Source organism: Somniosus microcephalus, chromosome 14, assembly GCF_052327205.1.
Source record: "Somniosus microcephalus isolate GS21.2 chromosome 14, FLI_Smic_1.0, whole genome shotgun sequence".
NCBI classification, from domain to species: Eukaryota; Metazoa; Chordata; class Chondrichthyes; order Squaliformes; family Somniosidae; genus Somniosus; species Somniosus microcephalus.
The window spans coordinates 65,523,877-65,546,390 of NC_141000.1; the positions used below are offsets into that span (position 1 = coordinate 65,523,877).

The 22,514-nt window shown below is 44.5% G+C and overlaps 1 protein-coding gene and 1 pseudogene across 1 annotated transcript in view; both read left to right on the forward strand.

Annotated features, from left to right (window-relative positions):
• The first annotated feature begins 14,820 nt into the window (after nt 1–14,820).
• On the forward strand, nt 14,821–18,168 carry LOC147107519 (uncharacterized; annotated as a pseudogene).
• A 73-nt stretch (nt 18,169–18,241) lies between these two features.
• LOC147107520 (uncharacterized) overlaps nt 18,242–22,514 on the forward strand; it is a 39,034-nt gene continuing 34,761 nt past the window's right edge. The window contains exons 1-2 of the mRNA XM_086007394.1: nt 18,242–18,427; nt 21,381–21,576. Coding sequence (XP_085863520.1) covers nt 18,242–18,427; nt 21,381–21,576 — 382 coding nt within the window. The remainder of the gene's footprint in view (nt 18,428–21,380; nt 21,577–22,514) is intronic.

A 22,514-nucleotide genomic window follows, 5' to 3' on the forward strand; every position in this document is an offset into this window, starting at 1 on the left:
TTTAAAAAGGTAAGTTTATTTTTAGCCCCATAAAAACATTAATTCTTTTATTCAAAAATTTAAATTTTTGTTTAAAATAGTTAATTTATTGTAATTTCAAATCATTTTAAAAATGTGATTTTTTTTTTTTTTTATGTATTTGAAGTTTTACTATGTTTTGGGGTGATCTCCATTCATATATTTGACAGGTCTTCCTGTCAAGTGTATGAAGGGAGATTCCCTTCTGTGATTGGCTCCCCATGGCCCACGTGATCCCAGGGACGCTGCGAACTACCTGCGCCTCTGGGATACGTGGGCCCTGCGCACTGGCAGTTTGGAGAGGCCCAGCATTGGAATTGTGCGCGTCCTGGGAGCCCTCAGGTAAGGGCGCAGATTTTTCCTGATCGCAGTCCTCCGCCCGTGGGAGGCCCTCAATCGGAATATCTGGGCCATTGAAACTCTTATGCCAGACTTGGTTAATGGGAAAACCCACTTCAAAAGTATCAGTATTTACCTGCAGCACCTTTTATGCCTGTAGGTGATGCTGTGATTGGCTTTCTTAAAATATTTGCAGTTATTTTATAGTCTCCCTTCCTACCTCAGGCTTTATCACTTCCATGGCCAAAGTGGTTTCCCACCAAAAGTTTCAATTGTACGTGTACATGTAAGTCACCCTCATATCAATTCAAATTCTTGAAAGATAACAGTCTAATAGCATGAATTCTATTCTACATGCTTCTGTTAGCCACTGTGATATAAACTGGTGATGTGCTACGTGTGCTACATGCAGTAATTTTGGTGTATTAGTGCTAATGGATTAATCACAAATTTGTGTCCAGACTACTAAAATTGTGCATAAACCAGTTTAGCACACATTAATGCACAAACCTGTCACTAACATTTTGTTTGTTAAAACCAGCAATTAACAAGATCCATCTAAAATTACTCCGGTTTGACTTCATTTGCTTATTGAGTTTTTAATGTCCACATAAAATCTGACATTCAAGTAGTAAAATGAGCTGGTAGAGGTCCAGCATGGAGCACAGCAAGAGACGAAAGGAGCAATTCATATTTCACTCCAAACAGCAGTATGACTGCATCAACCAGTTTAGAAACATAGAAACATAGAAGATAGGAGCAGGAGTAGGCCATTTGGCCCCTCGAGCCTGTTCCGCCATTCAATGCGATCATGGCTGATCATCCAATTTCAGTACCCGGTCCCTGCTTTCTCCCCATACCCCTTGATCCCTTTAGCCTTAAGAAATATACCCAACTCCTTCTTGAATATATTTAATGAATTGGCCTCTACTGCCTTCTGTGGTAGAGAATTCCACAGGTTCACCACTCTCTGGGTGAAGAAATTCCTCCTAATTTCTGTCCTAAATGGCCTACCCCTTATCCTTAGACTGTGACCCCTGGTTCTGGACTCCCCGGCCATCGGGAACATCCTTCCTGGACATTTGCTGGATATATTGGCAGAGGAGCAGCAGCAAAGGAGGGCCAGAGAGGTCAGAAGCCACATGTAGAGAACTACTAGGACTTGCTACTACCCCAGCCACATACTCAACACAGGTGACAGAGCTACCTCAACTTCACCAAATACATATAAGGCTGTGTTTCACCATGATTCGGCATTGATGAATTATACCATCCCCTGAAACCAAACTTGCAGCGAAGGAACGTCAGCACCGCACTGTCAGTAATGGTAAAGGGGATGACAGTAATCACTTTCTTTTGCCACAGGTTCCTTCCAGGCAACTGCATAAGACTTTCTAAAATCAGCCAATTTGCAGTTCATTGCTATATTTCCAAGGTGGCTTATTTCGGATATGATGGTGATGAATATATTCAATTTAGTACCACAGTATAGCAGCAGCAGGAGCATCTCACAGCATTTCAAGTGGTGTAACCAGCATCTGTACAACATCCCGTGGCTTTCTTCAACTGAAATGGATATGATTTTATGAATGTTCAAATAGCCAAAGAAATTCTGCATATTGATAGTCTCAAAGGGAGAAAAATTCAGTAGGTTGCGCCACCCGTTAGCGCCTTAAGAGGGCGCTAAGTGGGTCGCAAGCCAACTGGCGCCCGGGCGTGGCACTGTCCACACCTCCTGCTAAATTCCGCGAGATGTTAGTGGTGGCGCTAACCGTTAGTGCTGCGCCACTACCGATGATGTCATCGGTGTGCGCAGCGCCCCGCTGATGCCCCGGCCGCGATATTTGGCAGCGCCCCCTGATTTACCGCCAGACGCTATGTGCGACCGGTTCAGGGGGGCCTACCTGTGGCCGGGGAGGCGCAAATTAAAGGAGAGGTGCGGGGCGGCCATTTTTGTTGTTGGCCGCCTGCCAGCACCTGCCTGCGCTCCCGTCCCCAGCCTCCTGAACCCCCCTCCCGCGGAGTGTCGGCTGTGTTCCAAGAGCCCGGCACTTCTCTTCAGTGCCGGGCTCTTTTGCCTGCACTCCCGATCCTCGGGGGCCCAGCTGGGCCCCAGATCGCGTTGCACAAGGCCCTCCCCTTTAAGAAGGGGAGGAAGGCCTGCACTACTGCAGCGCGACATGCCGCAGCGTGTGGCGCTGCGGCACGTTGCACCACGATATTCAGTCGCAGCGCCCCAACAGGGATGCGGGGCGCCTCCAGTAGCGCCGCGCTTCCCTTTGGGGCGCTACCACTCAATTTCCGGTGGGCAGCCGCGAATGCTTCCGGGGCGCTACTTTTAGCGCCCTGGTGAGACTGGCGCCCCAAATGGGGCTATACTCAATTTCTCCCCTAAAGAGTGCCCACAGTGCCATATCAAAAGGAAATGATCATAAGAACATAAGAAATAGGAGCAGGAGTAGACCATTTTGCCCTTCGAGCCTGCTCCGCCATTCAATAAGATCTTCTGATCTTCTACCTCATCTCCACTTTCCTGCACTATCCCCATATCCCTTGTTTCCCTTAATATTCACAAATCTATCGATCTCTGTCTTGAATATACTCAACGACTGAGCCTCCACAGCCATCTGGGGTAGAGAATTCCAAAGATTCACCACCCTCTGAGTGAAGAAATTTCTCCTCATCTCAGTCTTAAATGGCTGACCTCTTATTCTGAGACTGTCACCCCTAGTTCTAGACTCCCAGCCAGGGGAAACATCCTTCCTGCATCTACCCTGTCAAGTCCTGTAAGAATTTTGTATGTTTCAATGAGATCACCTCTCATTCTTCTAAACTCTAGAGAATGTAGGCCTAGTCTTCTCAATCTCTCCTCATAGGACTATCCCCCCATCCCAGGAACCAGTCTGGTAAACCTTCGTTGCACTCCCTCTATGGCAAGTATATCCTTCCTTAGGTAAGGAGACCAAAACTGTACACAATACTCCAGGTGTGGTCTCACCAGGGCCCTATATAATTGCAGTAAGACATCTTTACTCTTATACTCAAATCCTCTTGTAATAAAGGCCAACATACCATTTGCTTTCCTAATTGCTTGCTGTACCTGCATGTTAACTTTCAGTGATTCATGTACAAGGACACCCAGGTCCCTCTGAACACCAACATTTCCCAATCTTTCACCATTTAAAAAATACTCTGCTTTTCTATTTTTCCTACCAAAGTGGATAACTTCACATTTCTCCACATTGTATTCTATTTGCCAAGTTCTTGCCCACTCACTTAGCCTGTTTATATCCCCTTGAAGCCTCTTTGCATCCTCCTCACAACTTACATTTCCACCCAGCTTTGTATCATCAGCAAACTTGGATATATTACATTTAGTCCTCTCATCCAAATCATTGATGTAGATTGGGAATAGCTGAGGCCCAAGCACTAATCCTTGCGGTACCCCACTAGTTACAGCCTGCCAACACGAAAATGACCCATTTCTTCCTACTCTCTGTTTTCTGTCCATTAACCAATCCTCAATCCATGCTAGTATATTACCCCCAATCCCATGAGCCCTAATTTTGTTTAATAACTTTTTGTGTGGCACCTTATCGAATGTCTTCTGAAAATCCAAATACACCACATCCACTGGTTCCCCCTTATCTATTCTGCTAGTTACAACCTCAAAAAACTCTAACAGATTTGTCAAACATGATTTCCCTTTCATAAATCTGTGTTGACTCTGCTCAATCCCATTATTATTTTCTAAGTGCCCTGTTACCACATCCTTAATAATAGATTCTAGCATTTTCCCTACTACTGATGTCAGGCTAACTGGTCTGTCGTTCCCCATTTTCTCTCTCCCTCCTTTCTTAAATAGTGGGGTTACATTTGCTACCTTCCAATCTGTGGGAACCATTCTAGAATCTGTGGAATTTTGGAAAATGACAACCAATGCATTCACTATCTCTATAGCCAACTCTTTCAAAACCCTAGGATGTAGGCCATCAGGTCCAGGGGATTTATTGGCTTTTAGTCCCATTAATTTCGCCAGTACTACTTTTTTACTAATACTCATTTCTTTCAGTTCCGCATTCTTGCTAAACCCTTGATTCTCCACTATTTCCGGGAAGTTTTTTGCGTCTTCTTCCATGAAGACAGATACAAAGTAATTGTTTAATTTCTCTGCCATTTCCTTATTCCCCATTATAATTTCTCCTGTCTCAGCCTGTAAGGGACCCACATTTACTTTCTGCTAATCTTTTCCTTTTCACATACCTATAGAAGCTTTTACTGTCTGTTTTTATATCTCTCGCTAGTTTACTATCATATTCTATTTTCCCTTTCTTTATCAATTTCTTGGTCCTCCTTTGCTGAATTCTAAAATCTTCCCAATCCTCAGGCTTACTATTCTTTTTGGCAGCATTATAAGCCTCTTCCTTTGATCTAATACTATCTTTATCTTCTCTTGTTAGCCACGGTTGGACCACTTTTCCTGTGGGGTTTTTGTGCCTTAAAGAGATGTATATTTGTTGTAGATTATGTATTAATTCTTTAAATGCTAGCCATTGCTCGTCCACTGTCATACCTTTTCATGTAGTTTTCCAATCTACCTTAGTTGGCTTTGGTTAGATTTAAGACCCTAGTTTCGGATTTAACTAAATCACTTTCAAACTTAATATAAAATTCTGTCATTCTTCCCTATAGGCCCCTTTACTACAAGGTTATTAATTAACCCTTTCTCGTTGCACAATACTAGATCTAAAATAGCCTGTTCCTGAGTTGGTTCTTCAGCATACTGATCTAGAAAACTATCTTGTATACACTCCATGAATTCGTCTTCCACACTATTACTGCAAATTTGGTTTGCCCAGTCTATATGTAGATTAAAGTCCCCCATGATCACTGTATTACCCTTGTTACATACGCCTCTAATTTCCTGATTTATACTCTGCCCTACGTTACAACTACTGTTTGGGGGCCTATAAACAACTCCCACCAATGTTTTCTGCCCCTTGCTGTTTCTTAACTCCACCAAAACTGATTCTCCTTCTTGATTTTCGGAGCTAAGATCCTTTCTCTCTACTGTCTTTATCCCATCCTTTATTATCAGGGCTACAGCTCCTCCTTTTCCATTTTGCCTATCTCTTCTAAAAGTTATGTATCCTGGAATATTTAGTTCCCAACCTTGGCCACTTTGTAACCATATCTCCATTATGGCTATTAGATCAAACCTGTTAATTTCTATCTACACTATTAATTCATCTATTTTGTTGTGAATGCTTCGCGCATTCAGATATAGTGCCTTTAGCTTTAAATTATTTATCTTTTTCCCTGATGTCACCTTAGTCACTGATGCCTTATTACCTTTGTTACTCTCTCTGTCCCTTCCTGACCCACTCTGCTTATTTTTACCCAAAACACTACTCTGCTCTAGAGCCTTGACAATTCTCTCGCTGTTTTTAAATTTACTCTTTCCTGAATCCTCCCGCCTCCCCTTTTCATTGGTTTAAAGCCCTGTCTACTGCCCTAGTTATTCGGTTCGCCAAGACACTGGTCCCAGCCCAGTTTAAGTGGAGCCTGTCCCAACGGAACAGCTCCCTCTTTCCCCAGTACTGGTGCCAGTGCCCCATGAACTGAAACCCCTTCCTCCCACACCACATTTTGAGCCTCACATTTAAACCTCTAATCTGTTTGTCCCTATGCCGATTTGCCTGTGGCTCAGGTAACAATCCAGAGATTATTACCTTTGAGATTCTGCTTCTTAATTTGGATCCTAGCTCCTCAAACTCCCTCAGCAGAACTTCATTCCTAGTTCTACCTAGGTCGTTGGTTCCTACGTGGACCATGGCAACTAGATCATCCCCCTCCTACTCCAAGTTCTTCTCCAGTCGTGAGGAGATGTCTTTAACCCTGGCACCAGGCAGGCAACACAACCTTCGGAACTCTCGGTCGTGGCTGCAGAGAACAGTATCTATCCCCCTGACTATACTGTCCCCTACCACAACTACATTCCCTTTCACTCCCCCCACTTGAATGGCCTCCTGCACCATGGTGCCATGGTCAGCTTGCTCATCCATCCTACAGGCTTTTCCCTCATCCACACGGGCAGCAAGAACCTTATACTTGTTGGACAAGGGCAAAAGCTGAGGCTCCTCCAGCTCTGCACCTGGGGTCCCCTTACCTGACTGAGTTGCAGTCACACCCTTGTGTCCCTGACAACTAACCAGACCTATCCCACTACCTAACCTAAGGGGTCTGACTGCCTCCTGGATCAAAGCGTCTAGTTAACTCTCCCCATCCCTGATGCCCCGCAATGTCTGCACCTCAGAATCCAGCTCAAAAACTCTGAGCTGAAGTTCCTCAAGATGCAGGCACTTACTGCAAACGTGGTTGCCAGGATCACAATGCTCTCCACAAACTCCCACGTGCTGCAGTTGTGGAACACCGCCTGCACTGCCACCCCTATATGACCTTGTTTTATTTAATTAAATGTGTAATTAGGTAACTTAGTTTACAGTGTAGTTTCCTGACTACTTACTTGATCTAGATTAAGTTACGGGTACTGCAATTAAATATCTACCTGTAACACAAAGCACTACAAGTAGTGTAGGCAAAAAGCAACAACTCCTTCCCTCTCTTCTCCAAATTCCCACACTTTCCAAATTCCCAGACAAAGCACTCTGTTTAAGTCCACTCTGTTTAATCCTGCTCTGTGCAGACCCCCACTTATTCCACGGTGGCAACCGGTTGACTCCTCACTGACATGGATTACCACTTAAATCATGACTCATGACACCGACGCACAACCTCCATATATCTCAGCAAACAGCCTACAATGAGGCTGCAGAATAAGTGTTTTTTTAAAACCACACTACTGCAGTCTGGCAAAACCAAATAGGTTAATACTAGAATTCTAGGAAGAGTGACCAAACACTCTCAGAGAGATGAGAACACAAAGAATTCATGTAACTAGCAGCTTCTTCCAGTTAATGGTTGGAACTAAGTGAGCCCATGTCTGTGGAAGCCACTGAATATATGTGCAATTCTTCACTTAACATCAGAAAGAGAGGTCACTATTTTCCCATCTATGTGCTATGTGACTAACCAAGCTGCTTCAGTTTACCACATAGATTCCATTTTAGGTATCATTCATGACAGTAAGTGTTTGCAGCTGGAGGAACTTCGGCTCAGGGTTGATGAGCTGGAGTCCAAGCTTCGGACACTGCGATACATCAGGTAGGGAGAAAGTTACCTGGACACTTTGTTCCAGGAGGCAGTCACACCCCTTAGATTAAATACTTAAGATTTGGTCCGTGGTCAGGGACAGGAGGGTGTGACTACGAGTGAGGCAGGTATGGGGATCCAGAAGGTAGCATTGGAGGAGCCTCAGCCCTTGCACTTGTCCAATGGATACGAGGTTCTTACTCCCTGTGTGGACAAGAGCAGGGACTGCAGGGAGGATGAGCAAATTGACTGCAGCACCATGGTACAGGGGGCCATTCAAGTTGGAAGAGTAAAAAGGAATGTCATAGTGGTAGGCGACAGTATAGTTAGGGGGATAGATACTGTTCTCTGCAGCCAAGAGCGTGAGTCCTGAAGGCTGTGTTGCCTGTCCGGTGCCAGGGTTAAGGAAATCTCCTCGGGGCTGGAGAGGAACTTGGAGTGGGAGGGAGAGGATCCAGTTGTCATGGTCCACGTAGGTACCAACGACATAGGTAGGACTAAGAAAGAGGTTCTGCTGAGAGAGTTTGAGCAGCTGGGGGCTAAATTAAAAAGCAGAACCACAAAGGTAATAATCTCTGGATTACTACCTGAGCCACGAGCAAATTGGCATAGGGTCAATAAGATCAGAGAGTTGAATGCGTGGCTCAAGGATTGGTGTGGGGGAAATGGGTTTCAATTCATGGAGCATTGGCACCAGTACTGGGGAAAGAGGGAGCTGTTCCATTGGGACGGGGTTCTCTTGAACCATGCTGTGAATCGAATAACTAGGGCTGTAGATAGGGCTTTAAACTAAATAGTGGGGGGGGGGTGGGGTTCAGGTGAGGGGAAACTTAGAAAGTTAAAAAGGAAGGACAAGGCAATAGTGCAGGGCAGCGATAGGGGTAATGATAACCAGAGTGTGACAGGAAGGGACAGAGCGTACAAGCATAAGAGTGCACCAGCAAATAGGGTCAGAGTAGGGGAAAATGGTAAAAAGACAAAATTAAAGGCTTGTTACCTGAACGCACACAGCATTCGTAACTAGATGAATTGACAGTACAAATAGAAATAAATGGGTATGATCTGATAGCCATTACAGAGACGTGGCTGCAAGGTGACCAAGGCTGGGAAGTGAATATTCAGGAGTATTTGACATTTTGCAAGGATAGGCAGAAGGAAAAGGAGGTGGGGTAGCTCTGTTAATAAAGGGTGAGATCAGTACAGTAGTGAGAAATGATCTTGGCTCGGAAGATCAAGATGTAGAATCAGTTTGGGAGGAAATAAGAAATAATAAGGGAAAGAAGTCACTGGTGGGAGTAGTCTATAGGCCCCCTAACAGTAGCTACACTGTGGGACAGAGTATAAATCAAGAAAGATGTGTGGGTTAGGTTGATTGGCCATGATAAAAAAAAAATTGGCCCTTAGTGTTAGGGGGGATTAAATACGTGGGGTTACGGGGTTACGGGAATAGGGCTTGGGTGGGATGGCTGTCGGTGTAGGGACTGGGTGCTAGGGTTTGGATGATCAGCCATGATCTCGTTGAATGGCGGAGCAGGCTCGAAGGGCCGAATCACACAGAATCACAGAAACCCCACAGTGCAGATAGAGGCCATTTCGGCCCATCGAGCCTGCACCGACACACATCCCACCCGATCCCCGTAACCCCTACACCAACACATATCCCACCCTATCCTTGTAACCCCACGTATTTAATCCCCCTAACACCAAGGGTCAATTTATCATAGCCAATCAACCTAATTGATTGGCCTACTCCTGCTCCTATCTTCTATGTTTCTATGTTTCTATGTAAATAATGGGGGCTTGTAAGAAAGGTACTGCAATAATCGTGGGCGATTTTAATCTTCATATACATTGGACAAATCAAATTGGCAAAGGTTGCCTTGAGGACGAGTTCATGGAGTGTATTCAGGACATTTTCTTAGAACAATATGTTGTGGAACCAACCAGGGAACAGGCTCTTTTAGATCTGGTAATGTGTAATGAGACAGGATTAATTAATGATCCCATAGTAAAGGATCCTCTAGGGAAGAGTGATCACAACATGATAGAATTTCACATTCAGTTTGAGGGTGAGAAACTTAGGTCTGAAACTAGTGTCTTAAACTTAAATAAAGGCAATTACAGTAGAAGGGTATGAAGACAGAGTTGGTTAAAGTGGACTGGGAAAATAGATTACAAGGTAAGATGGTAGATAAGCAGTGGAAGACTTTTAAGGAGATATTTCATAACTCTCAACAAAGATATATTCCAGTGAGAAAGAAAGATTCTATGAGAAGGATGAACCATCCTTGGCTTACTAAGGAAATTAAGGACGGTATCAAATTGAAAGAAAAGGCATACAATGTTGTGAAGATTAGTGGTAGGCCAGAAGATTGGGAAATTTTTAGAAACTTGCAAAGCATGACAAAAAAATGATAAACAGGGAGAAAATAGATTATGAGAGTAAACTAACAAGAAATATAAAAACAGACAGTAAGAGCTTCTACAAGTATATAAAAAGGAAGAGAGTAGCTAAAGTAAACTTTGGTCCCTTAGAGGATGAGACTGGGGAATTAATAATGGGAAACAAGGAAATGGCAGAGATTTTGAACAAATATTTTGTATCTGTCTTCACGGTAGAAGACACTAAAAGCATCCGAATAATAGTGGAAAACCAAGGGGCAAAAGGGGTGGAGGAACTTAAAACAATCATTATCACTAGAGAAAAAGTACTGGACAAACTAATGGGACTAAAGGCTGACAAGTCCCATGGACCTGATGGCCTTCATCCTAGGGTCTTAAAAGAAGTGGCTGCAGAGATAGTGGATGCATTGGTTGTAATCTTCCAAAATTGCCTAGACTCTGGAAAGGTCCCAGCAGATTGGAAAATTGCAAATGTAATACCCCTATTCAAGAAAGGAGGGAGACAGAAAGCAGGAAACTATAGGCCAGTTAGCTTAACATCTGTCATTGGCAAAATGCTGGAATCCATTATTAAGGAAGTAGTAGCAGGACATTTAGAAAATCATAATACAATCAAGCAGAGTCAACATGGTTTTATGAAAGGGAAATCATGTTTAATGAATTTATTAGAGTTCTTTGAGGATGTAACGAGCAGGGTGGATAAAGGGGAACCAGTAATGTGTATTTGGATTTCCAAAAGGCATTCGATAAGGTGCCACATAAAAGGTTACTGCACAAGATATGAGCTCATGGTGTTGGGGGCATGGATAGAGGATTGGCTAATTAACAGAAAACAGAGTCGGGGTAAATGGGTTATTTTCAGGTTGGCAAACTGTAACTAGTGGGGTGCCACAGGGATCAGTGCTGGGGCCTCAACTATTTACAATCTATATTAATGACTTGAATGAAGGGACCGAGTGTACTGTAGCCAAATTTGCTGACGATACAAAGATAGGTGAGAAAGCAAGTTGTGAGGAGTACACAAAGAGTCTGCAAAGGGATATAGATAGATTAAGTGAGTGGGCAAAAATTTGGCAGATGGAGTATAATGTGGGAAAATGTGAGGTTATCCACTTTGGTAGGAAGAATAGAAAAGCAAATTATTATTTAAATGGAGAGAGACTACAGAATGCTGCGGTACAGAGGGATCTGGGGGTCCTCGTACATGAAACACAAAAAGTTAGCATGCAGGTACAGCAAGTAATTAGGAAGGCAAATGGAATGTTGGCCTTTATTGCAAGGGGGATGGAGTATAAAGGTAGGGAAGTCTTGTTACAACTGTACAGGGTGTTGGTGAGACCACACCTAGAGTACTGCGTACAGTTTTGGTCTCCTAATTTAAGGAGGGATATACTTGCATTGGAGACAGTTCCGAGAAGGTTCACTAGGTTGATTCTGAGGGGGCTTGACAGGGTAGATGCTGAGAAGATGTTTCTCCTCATGGGGGAATCTAGAACAAGGGGGCATAGTTTCAGAATAAGCGGTTGCCCATTTAAGATGGAGATGAGGAGGAATTTCTTCTCTCAGAGGGTCGTGAATCTTTGGAATTCTCTACCCCAGAGAGCTGTGGAGGCGGAGTCATTGAATATCAAGGCTCAGATAGACAGATTTTTGAACTACAGGGGAGTCAAGGGTTATGGGGAGCGGGCAGAAAAGTGGAGTTGAGGCCATGACCAGATCAGCCATGATCTTAGTGAATGGCGGAGAAGGCTCGAAGGGCCGAATGGCCTACTCCTGCTCCTATTTCTTATGTTCTATGTTCTTAACTCCCCTGCTCTTCTTCGAAATAGTGCCATGGGATCTTTTACGTCCACCTGAGAGAGGTGATGGGGCCTCGGTTTAACATCTCATCCAAAAGACGGCACCTCCGACAGTGCAGCACTCCCTCAGCACTGCACTGGAGTGTCAGCCTAGATTTTTGTGCTCAAATCTCTGGAGTGGGACGTGAACCCACAACTTTCTGACTCAGAGGCAAGAGTGCTACCAACTGAGCCACAGCTGACAAGTGTAAGAATAAAAATATATGTTTTGTATGTGTGATGGACTCGAGACTACTAATATAAAATGTATGTAATAAAGATGAATTTGATGTGTATGGATATCCCTGCTCAAGGCAACGGCACAAAACTTAACAAAGGAAACCTGCATAACAGGATAACCCCCACAGAGACAGCATCGAAAACCCATCAAAAACCCATTGAAACTCAGCATCAAAACTCAAGAGCCATTAAAAGGTGTTAACAATTAGCTTAATCAAGAAATGGCACCAGCCACTGCAGACAGACACATGTTCAAAGGAAAGCCAATCAAGAACTGCCATGAAACTAAAACCCAATCCTAGGGTCTTAGCAATTTAGACTAGAAATAGTGGACTTAAAAATATATAAAACAAGGAGCCCAAAGGTTCTCACCTTTTCTGGATGACCACGCAGAAAAGCAGGAAGCCCTCCCTCTACAGACCAGACCAAGAAGCAAGGAAAAAGGCTGCGTGCATTGCTTAACTCAGGGAAGTACAAGTCTGTGTAAATATAACCTATTACCTTACCTGTTGTAATCAAGTAGAGTCCATAGATACCAGTAGGCTATTATTTTGATGTATTTGAGTGTGTGTGTTTAATAAGCTTATTCCAAATTGTTTCAAAAGAAGTGGTCTTGCTGTCAATTTAATGCCAGTCAAAATAAAAAGCTTACAAAACTTGGGGCTCATCCGGGATTTGGCAAGACAGCTTTAGATCATTCTTTTAAACAATTGGAAATTTCGGGAGTTGCGATTCTAACCTGTGGTGCGATGTTTAAAAGTAAATTCAAAAGACACAGGATGAAGGGGTTGGGGGCATACAAAAAGCCAGCAAAAGACGTAGCTGTAGCCTACCATGAAAAAATATACGAAAAGGTGTCCATAAGGGACTTACTAGAGTTACAGGCATGATGCATTTGTAAGAGCCAACATGCGTCCTTTGGGGAGCTCGTGGCATTTATTCAGGAGAGGGTAGATGAGGGAAAGCTAAGGCCCAAACAGGCAAACAGTTTCTTGGCATTCGGGGCACATTACTGTGTTCAGAGAGATGAGGAATTAATGAGGCAGGATGCAAAAGAGATTCAAGATTTAAAGGGAGAGATACAAGATTTAAAAGAACTAAAAGTCAAAGAGATTCAACTAAAAGAAAGAGATTCAAAGTATGAAAGAACAGAAAGTAGAAGGCATCCAGCTTGTTAGGCAGTTAAAGGAGGGAGAACTCCAGCATTTGAGACACGAAATCGATCTATTAAGCCACAGTATCAGGCAACTAGAAAGAGGAGCTGAGCAGGCAGCTTCGTTGCTACAGCAACAAAGCCTTCCAAATTTAAACGCAGGAGCAGCCGTCGCTGCAGCAAATAAAACCAGATTAAAGCTCAAGAAATATAAATTGGAAAACCTGGGGCTCCAGCAGGAAGTAGAAGACATTAGGGGGGCATTAAGGGAAGCAATTAAGAAGCCACATAGGGAGGCAGACCACTCCCGGTGCCAACTAGAAATAGCATGGCTAAAGAGTAAATTAGGGCAGCAACAGGCTCTAGTATCCACAGTAACACGGGGATTCATAACAGGGACAACAGAAGGGGTGAGGGGGAGACAGATTGGGAAGAGGAAGGCAGTCAGTATAATCCCCAGGAGGGCAATGAAGGATGGGATACCTTGGAGACACAAGGGCCAACCGTAGCAGTAGTGACCACCTCTTTATGGCATAATGTGCATGGTCACATCACTAGTAACCATACCGATTCACGGCCCATATCTGGTGCTGTAGCCACGACTTGGGGCCCATTAATGATGGGGACGACCCACTGGTAGTTAATAGGAGATGGGCAGATTTCAGGAGGGGTCACCCCAAGTTAGAAGAGGGAGACTTAACACGAGTCCTCCTCTTGGCCTGTTCCAGTTCTTTGAAGAATAATCTGCCAGACGCGATCCTCCAGCGTGGCACAGCGACTAATGCAGTCATGACCGAGATCCTAAATCATTTAGGGATCCAAAACTTAAACTTAGTGGCTATGCTTAGTCAGACCAAACAGCGTCCAGATGAGACCCCCTAGAGCCTTCAGTAATGGCCTGTATGATATCTATGAACGTACCCAGAACCAGGCACCCGCAAATACTGCAGCAGGAAAGAATCAGGAACAATTCAAAATGATGTTCCTGACCCAACTCCACTCTTTAGTTAAAACCACCCTGGGCATAGCCGTGAGGCCCGCCGATCAGTGGACAGATAGAGACTAACGTTCAAAGAGCCTGGGAGATGGTAAAAGACCAGTTAAAGGTGAAGTCGCCACCCACCGCAAAGAAACCAGGGTCAGCGGTGGAGGGATCTAGGTACTACCCCTTTAGGGGACAGTGCTTTAATTGTAAGAAGGAAGGTCACCTAGCAAAACACTGCAGGAGACCCAGACAGGCACCGGACCACGATGCAATGCATAGATACCTCCCTAGGGACGAACCCAAACCCTCTGGGATGGAACAACAATTGGCTCAGTTAGTTACCCTTCTAAAAAAGGATGAATCCAAGCCCTCTGGGACAGATCAACGATTGGACCAGTTGATAACCCTCATGAAAGCCGAAATTGTCACGGGGAAGATGCAAAATCAATTACCGGTGCATGCAATCGCCAATGCACACCCATTGGGAACGCAAAATCCTATCGTCAATGCACACCCATTGGAGGGAACCCTCCCACCCTATGACGGGGTTTGGCCCCCAAAGATTGGTCGGAAGTGGGGTTCCAACATGATGGTAGCGGGAGACCAGTAGTCCTTGTTGTCTTAAAAGGGGGCCGGCAGCAGATTATGCTTATAGACACTGGCTCAGCCGTTACCACCATCCACACCCCATACCCTGAACGCCATGCAGCGGCAGGCAAGGGTTGTATGGCTCTTAAAGGTTTTAATGGTGATACAACCACTGCATATATAGGGAAGGCCTCTGAACTTCAGTTGGGAGGCCTCACCTGTAAGGTCCCAGCGCCGATGCTGATGACCACCCTCGACAGAAGGGGAATTTTAGGGACTGATTTGTTGGATCAGTATGGCGCAGTAATAGATTACAATCGGTACTGTGTTTGGATGGGATTGAGAAATAACGCAAAAGTGGTAGAAATTTCAGATGCCAAAAACCATCCGAGTATGACCCTCCGGGGAGCGAAAATGAAGCTGTAGCAAAACTAATTCAGGAACACCTAGCGGTGTTTGCACACGTGCAAGCACGATTGTGGTAAAATGGCAGGCGAAGAGTCTATTGAAGGATCCTACCACTCATTCACTTAACAGTACTCCATTCCAAGGGAGAGTCACCCTTACATCCGCGACACCATAAAATGCCTAGTCGAGCAGGGTGTTGTTAGGACAGGCACTTTCACAACCAATTCACCCACATAGCCGGTTAAAAAGCCTGATAGCAGCTGGCGACTGACTATTGATTACAGAAAGTTAAATTCTGTATCGCCAGCCTGCTCACCAGTAATAAGAGAAGCTCCCACCATATCCTCTCAAATTCCTGCTGGTTCCAAGTACTTCTCGACCCTCAACATCGCCAATGGCTTCTGGAGTATCCCTGTTAAAAGAGAGGACCAGTACAAATTTGCGTTCACATTTGAGGACCAGAGCTACACCTGGACATGCCTGCCTCAGGGCTTCCACAATGCCCCCACGATCTTCCACAAAAGAATGGCTGCAGTTTTAAAAGACTTTTCCCGCCCCACCTGCTTGCTGCAGTACATAGAAGATCTACTGCTGGCAACCGATAGCATGGAGGAGCATTTGTCCCTTTTGCACAAACTGTTGACATTGTTGGCTCAGGCGGGACTAAAGGTGAATCCCCGTAAGGCTCAGTTGGTAAAAGAACGGGTCACCTTTCTAGGAGTGTCCATTTTTCCAGAGGGATCATCCCCCGACTCCCACAAGGTGGAGATAGTACAGCGACTACCATTACCCACTTCCAAAACAGTCCTACGATCATTCTTGGGTTTGGTGGGGTACCAAAAGAACTTTATCCCAGGCTTTGCAGAGTGTGCAAAGCCCCTGTATGATTTGATAAAACTACAGGGTGATGACATACGCCCGGCATGGACTGATGCTCACACCCAGTCCGTGGCCAAATTAAAAACTGCAGTGATACAGACCGCATGTCTGATTCCTCCGGATCCCATGCAACCCTTCCATTTGGAGGTCGGGGCCACAGAACAAAACCTCGCCGCAGTTCTGTGCCAAACGTGAGCTGATCGACTACAGCCCATTGCTTATGCGTCTCGAATCCTGCAGGGGGCAGAAAAGACGTATACCGCATGTGAGCACCACCTGCTGGCCGTCTTCTGGGCGGTTCATCATTTTTACCTTTTATTTCTGGGCTACAAGCGACCATCCTTCACAGCGCTCACACGCCTCTAAACCTACTGATGAAACCTGGAGATTCGCTAGTTTCTTCGCAGCGCCTCAGCAAATGGACATTGGAATTTATGGAAAGAGACATTGATATCATTTCCAAATCCACCACATTGCTGCTGCAATTTCTGGCTTATGAGGGGGAACCGCATGAATGTCCGCTACCCCTGATTAACTTTGAGACACATCCTGTGCAGAAAGAGCCCATACAGGGAGCCCCAGATGTCTACATCGATGGGTCCTCATATCACATCGAGGGATCCCCCACACCGGGTATGCTGTGGTATTGCCAGAGAGAACCAAAACCACCCAGCGATAATGCAACTGACAGTCCTCACAATATGCAGAAATCGCCGCACTTCTGACCGCCGTGAAAGAAACCTCAGATAGACCCGTGAATATTTGGTCCGATAGTGCCTATGCTATAAACACCATGCTCTCCTTGCCCCTATACCACAAAAATGACTACCGTACAATAGACGGTAAGGCCCTGGTCTATGGGCCCTGGTTACGCCTGCTCTGGTCATACCTTAAACAGCGATCCCAGCCCCGCTTCATAGGAAAGGGAGCAGCCCATTGAAAAGGGGGTCCACATAGTGCGGGAAATTCCAGAGCAGACAGAGAAGCCAAGGACGTTGCGATTGATGGGGAGATAGTGGATATAGTTGTTGAGCCCTGCAATGCTGTTAGCAAGGGCTCCCCAACAGATCACCTAGATTTAAAATCCCTGCAGCAGCAATACTGGCCATATGCTGTTGTAAGCGCCTGGCACGAGGAAGGCAGAGCCCTTCCTCAATCGACAGCCTGGGCCCCCAATACCACACTAGCCACTGCCCCGGACAGACCCCTTCCTCAACTGATAGCTTGGGCCCCCAATACCACACTAGCCACTGCCCCGGACAGACCCCTTCCTCAACCGACAGCCTGGGCCCCCAATACCACACTAGGCACTGCCCCTGACAGACCCCTTCCTCAACTGATAGCTTGGGCCCCCAATACCACACTAGCCACTGCCCCGGACAGACCCCTTCCTCAACCGACAGCCTGGGCCCCCAATACCACACTAGCCACTGCCCCTGACTCAGCGGAGCAGTTGCTGATGTTCAAAAGAAAGCCATACGCCTGCCCGGTGGTGTGTGTTCCACCAGAGGTGGGTCAGGAACTGCTCTTCCTCTTTCACTCCCACCCCACGGCAGGGCACTATTCTGCCCTGGTAACCTTCTATATGGTAGCATCCACAGCTTGGTGGCCTTCCATGAGGGAAACAATCAACCTATATGTGGCGCGATGCCTACCGTACCTGCAGCACAATCCTCCCACGTGCACTAACCGAGCCTTGCTTCAAAGCGCGCCCCCACCTCAAGGGCCATGGACTCACCTCCAGATAGATTTCATTGGACCACTTTCACAGGCGCAAGGCAATTTTCGGCATGCCCTCGTGGTGGTGGATCAATTCACTAAATGGATCGAAGCATTCACCTGCTGCTCCAACACCGCGATCACGGCAGCCAAAACACTATTAAATCATGTGTTTTGTAGGTGGGGAGTACCGGTACAAGTGGACAGTGATCAAGGTTCGCACTTTACCGGTAAGATTTTTACCCATCTACAGGAAATGTGGGGATAAAACACAAACTACATATTGCTCACCACCCTCAGTCATCTGGAGGGGTTGAAAGGGGAAACAGGACCCTCAAGTTAATGTTAAAAAAATTGTGTGCAGACCACCCCACTCCATGGGCTAACATGCTGCCAATGTACTTAATGGCAATGAGGTCCACACCTCATAAAACAACAGGAGTCTCCCCATATCAGGCCATGACGGGGAGACTCATGAGAACGCCAGGCCAGCTAACACTAACGGGGATGAGCCCCTTGACAATGGAACCATGTAGTTCCAAGTGGCTGGAACAAGTGGTAGATCACACTGATCAGATGAATCGATTTGTGGCCACGAAATTGGGTAAATCAAAAAGACAAATTAAAAGGTACTTTGACAAGAAAGTACGTCCTTTTGAGTATCAGGTGGGGGACACTGTAATGATTCCAAATTATGGGAAAAAGACGCATGCCTTTGAGTCCAGGTGGTGGGGACCGCATACGATTATAGACCGATTGAACCTCGCGGTTTATTTGATTCAGTTACCAGGGGAAAAGGGTGTTAAGTACAAGAAATGGTATCATATTAATCAGTTAAAAAATGCCAAAGAGTAAATACTACACTGATCTTGTTTCCCACAGTCCATGATACGGATCCTTATGATTGTCGGGACGATACTGGACAGCGGTCATCCACCTCACGGAGACAGTTAATACAGATGACACAGAACAATGCCATAAACAGCAGGGCTATACAAAAGCTAGGAGCCAGCCCATGGTGGGAAACAATGTATAATGTAGGACAACACCCCTAGCTCAGAACCCTCTCACTGCTTATGATACTGGCACAAGCCATAATTGTAGTGGTGGAGATCATCATGATCTGCTACCTGAGAAAACTCCTTAGGAAAATGAACCACCATATGCAAGCCCTGAGGAAATAAACCAAATGAGGGGTCAATAAAGATATATCCCCCTCAAGGCAGGGAATCTGCAAGAATAAAAATAAATGTTTTGTATGTGTGATGGACTCAAGACTACTAATATAAGATGTATGTAATAAAGATGAATTTGATGTGTATGGATATCCCTGCTCAAGGCAACGGCGTGAAACTTAACAAAGGAAACCTGCAAAACAGGTTAACCCCCCACAGAGACAGCATCGAAAGCCCATCAAAACTTACCATCGAAACTCAAGAGCCATTAAAAGGTGTTAACAAACAATAAACGTAATCAAGAAATAACAACAGAAAACACTGGACTCAGCAGGCCAGGCAACATCTGTGAAGAGAGAAACAGAGTTAACGTTTCAGGTCAAAGACCCTTCGTCAGAACTGAGAAAAAAGCAGGAAATGAAACAGATGAAAAAGCAAGTTTGGGAGCTGGGAAATGGGGGAGGGGATAAAAGAACAAAAGGGAAGGTCTGTGAGAGGTGAACAGACATTAAGAGATATTCAAGGCGAGACGCGATGGTAATAGGGCAGGTAAAGAAACAAAGGATGGCTCTAGATGAAGTGTGAAATACGCTGGCAGAATGAAAGACAGCTGCCATGTGGGAGAGAAAAAAAAGGAAAAGGCACAAACCAAAAATGTGGATAAAAAATATATAAAAGTATGATAGGGGCCGAGGTTATGATCTGAAATTATTGAACTCAATATTGTGTCCAGAAGGCTGTAAAGTGCCTAATTGGAAGATGAGGTGCTGTTCCTCGAGCTTACGCTGAACAATGCAAGAGGCCGCGGACGGTGAGGTCTGAGTGTGAATGGAGCAGTGAATTGAAGAAATGGCACCAGCCACTGCAGACAGACATGTTCAAAGGAAAGCCAATCAAGAACTGCTATGAAACTAAGACCCAATCCTGGGGTCTTAGCAATTTAGACTAGAGACAATGGACTTAAAAAGATATAAAGCAAGGAACCCAAAGGCTCTCGCTCTCTCTGGATGACCACGCGGAAAAGCAGGAAGCCCTCCCTCTACAGACCAGACCAAGAAGCAAGGAAAAAGGCCGTGTGCATTGCTTGACTCAGGGAAGAACAAGTCTGTGTAAATCTAACCCATTACCTTACCTGTTGTAATCAAGTAGAGTCCATAGATACCAGTAGGCTATTGTTTTGATGTGCATGAGTGTGTGTGTTTAATAAACTTATTCCAAATTGTTTCAAAAGAATTGGTCTTGCTATCAATTTAATGCCAGTCGAAATAAAAAGCTTACACAGGGAATAGAGTATAATAATGCAGTGAGAGATAACATATATGTAAGGCTAGCTACACCAGGAGGAGAAGATGACGATCAAAGAGCATAGAAGTACTATGTTTATGGATATGAAATACCCATGGATGTCCAATAGGGAAATCCAAGTCTTCCAAAGGGAGACAGAACCACACAACTGGTCCCAGAAGGACAAGATTATATGTCATATTATTAACAAAAAGATATCCTTGTTATTCAACACTGTTAACCTGCTAGCTATACAAGGACTCTAACTGTAAAGTAATCTTGCTAACCTTGATCTTGGACACTGAGTATAATTGCTACACTGTATAAAGCAAAGCCCAGCTTAGGTGAAATACTGTGATACACTTAAACTATGTTTCTGCCTGTAACACTTTTAGAATTTGTCAGTTAATAATATCTACCCAAGTACTAACTGTTAGTTTAGTGCTCAACATTCTGATGGCACCAATTGTCTGACTTCATCATTAATTAATATTCCTTTCATGCTTTGTAGATTTATCAACCAGAGCATTATTACATTTAGGGGGCTTGTCCGTAATGTGAACGAACAAATATTATTTGGGGCACTAACTATTAAGCTAGGGTTAGTTTGATAAAGGCATCAATTTTGATGTTGTTGTAAAGTAGTTTAGATGCCAACTCAGGGCAATTGAGTGAGTGTTAGGAAATCAAAGATTGAATTAATTGTTAAAATTTGTGATACAATGCTGAGGTTTTAGCCAAGTCAAGAAGTTGCTTCTTAATAGTGAAAGGTTAAAAGCACTTTGCAGAATTGTCTGTGAAAATGGGGGTGGAGCTATCACAGCAGGAACTAATTAGACGGCAAGAAGGTTTCAAAAGCAAAACACTACGGATGCTGGAAATCTGAAATAAAACCAGAAAATGCTGGAAACACTCAGCATGTCAGGAGAGAGAATCAGTGTTAACGTTTCAGGTCGATGACCCTTTGCCAGAACTGGTTTCAAGAAGGTTTCAAATTTGCTTTCCAGAAGTGAATTTAAAGATCCAGTCACTGAATTGACCAAAAGGACTTTGACTTAAAACTTAAAGATCGCTCCAAGTCAGTATTTAAATTGATTAATTTGATACTGTCACTATGACAGATGAATTGTTGCATCTAGAGATGGTCTCCAGAAATTTTAAAGTACAAGAACCACTTAGGAGAATGGGATAATAACTGGCAAAGATTAAGTAGAAATAATCAGAAACTTATTGATCCACAAAATGATACTTGTGAAAAGTCGGAAAGTGGACAGACTAAACTATCAGAATTAGTTATCACTTGTTCCTCTCTTGTTCCATTTACAAATGTTAAACGTAAAATGTACACAAAGGGAAACAAAATTTAAACAATTGGCACAAAGAGAATCAGACTATAAAGAAATTAAAGAGCAACTAGTTCACGGAGATACGGAACTCCAGAGCGTGGAAACAGACATTTAACATCAGCCAGCTCGAATGGAGTTAGTAAAGGCAGCAAGGTTTGATCAAAAGATCCAACAATTAACCAAGACAGTAAGACCCTCTGCATATATGATGCCACAAGTAATTCTGGAATCCTCATGGGGATTGATACAAATGGTTGCTCAAAAATACCAAGATAGGACTTACTTTTTCAAACAAGTAGCTAAGGTACATCATTAATTAAGATACCCTTCTCCACCCACTCAGGACTAATATGGGGATCCAAGACAGTTCCAGAAGGAGGGGGCTCACCCAAGAAGGACACACACGGGTTTTGCACCCATTCCCCATAGGCGGGCCATCCTTTACAGCCCCCTGGAAAAGTGCAGAGACCTCTCAAGAGGTCTCCCAAAGACCTTCTTGTACTTCTACTGGCCACCTACCTCAATGTGTTGCAGAAGCAGACTGTTCTATGCCTGTGACTCTCTGTGTTTTTCCCTTTCTAAATTTGTAAAAACCCTCTAGAGTGTGTGTATCTGGACTGGTGCCTGCTTCAAGTCATACCGATAACACTGAGTGCTGTGGTGAGACATGTTACTAAGATCGACGACGTGTTGCTCCTGAGGTTCAGATATATCTCTGCAGGAAAAAAAGTACATCTGATGAGTCCATGTTAACACACAGATTGCACAGGCATTTTTTTTTGCCAGACCACAGTTACTACTGTACACCGGTTGCACAGTTAATCTACTTATTTACAATTGTTCAAACGAGAAGTATAATCACCTTCCGGCTTTGGAATCACCATGAAAGGCTTCTCATCCCATGAGTACCTCCTCAAAGCTGGCGAG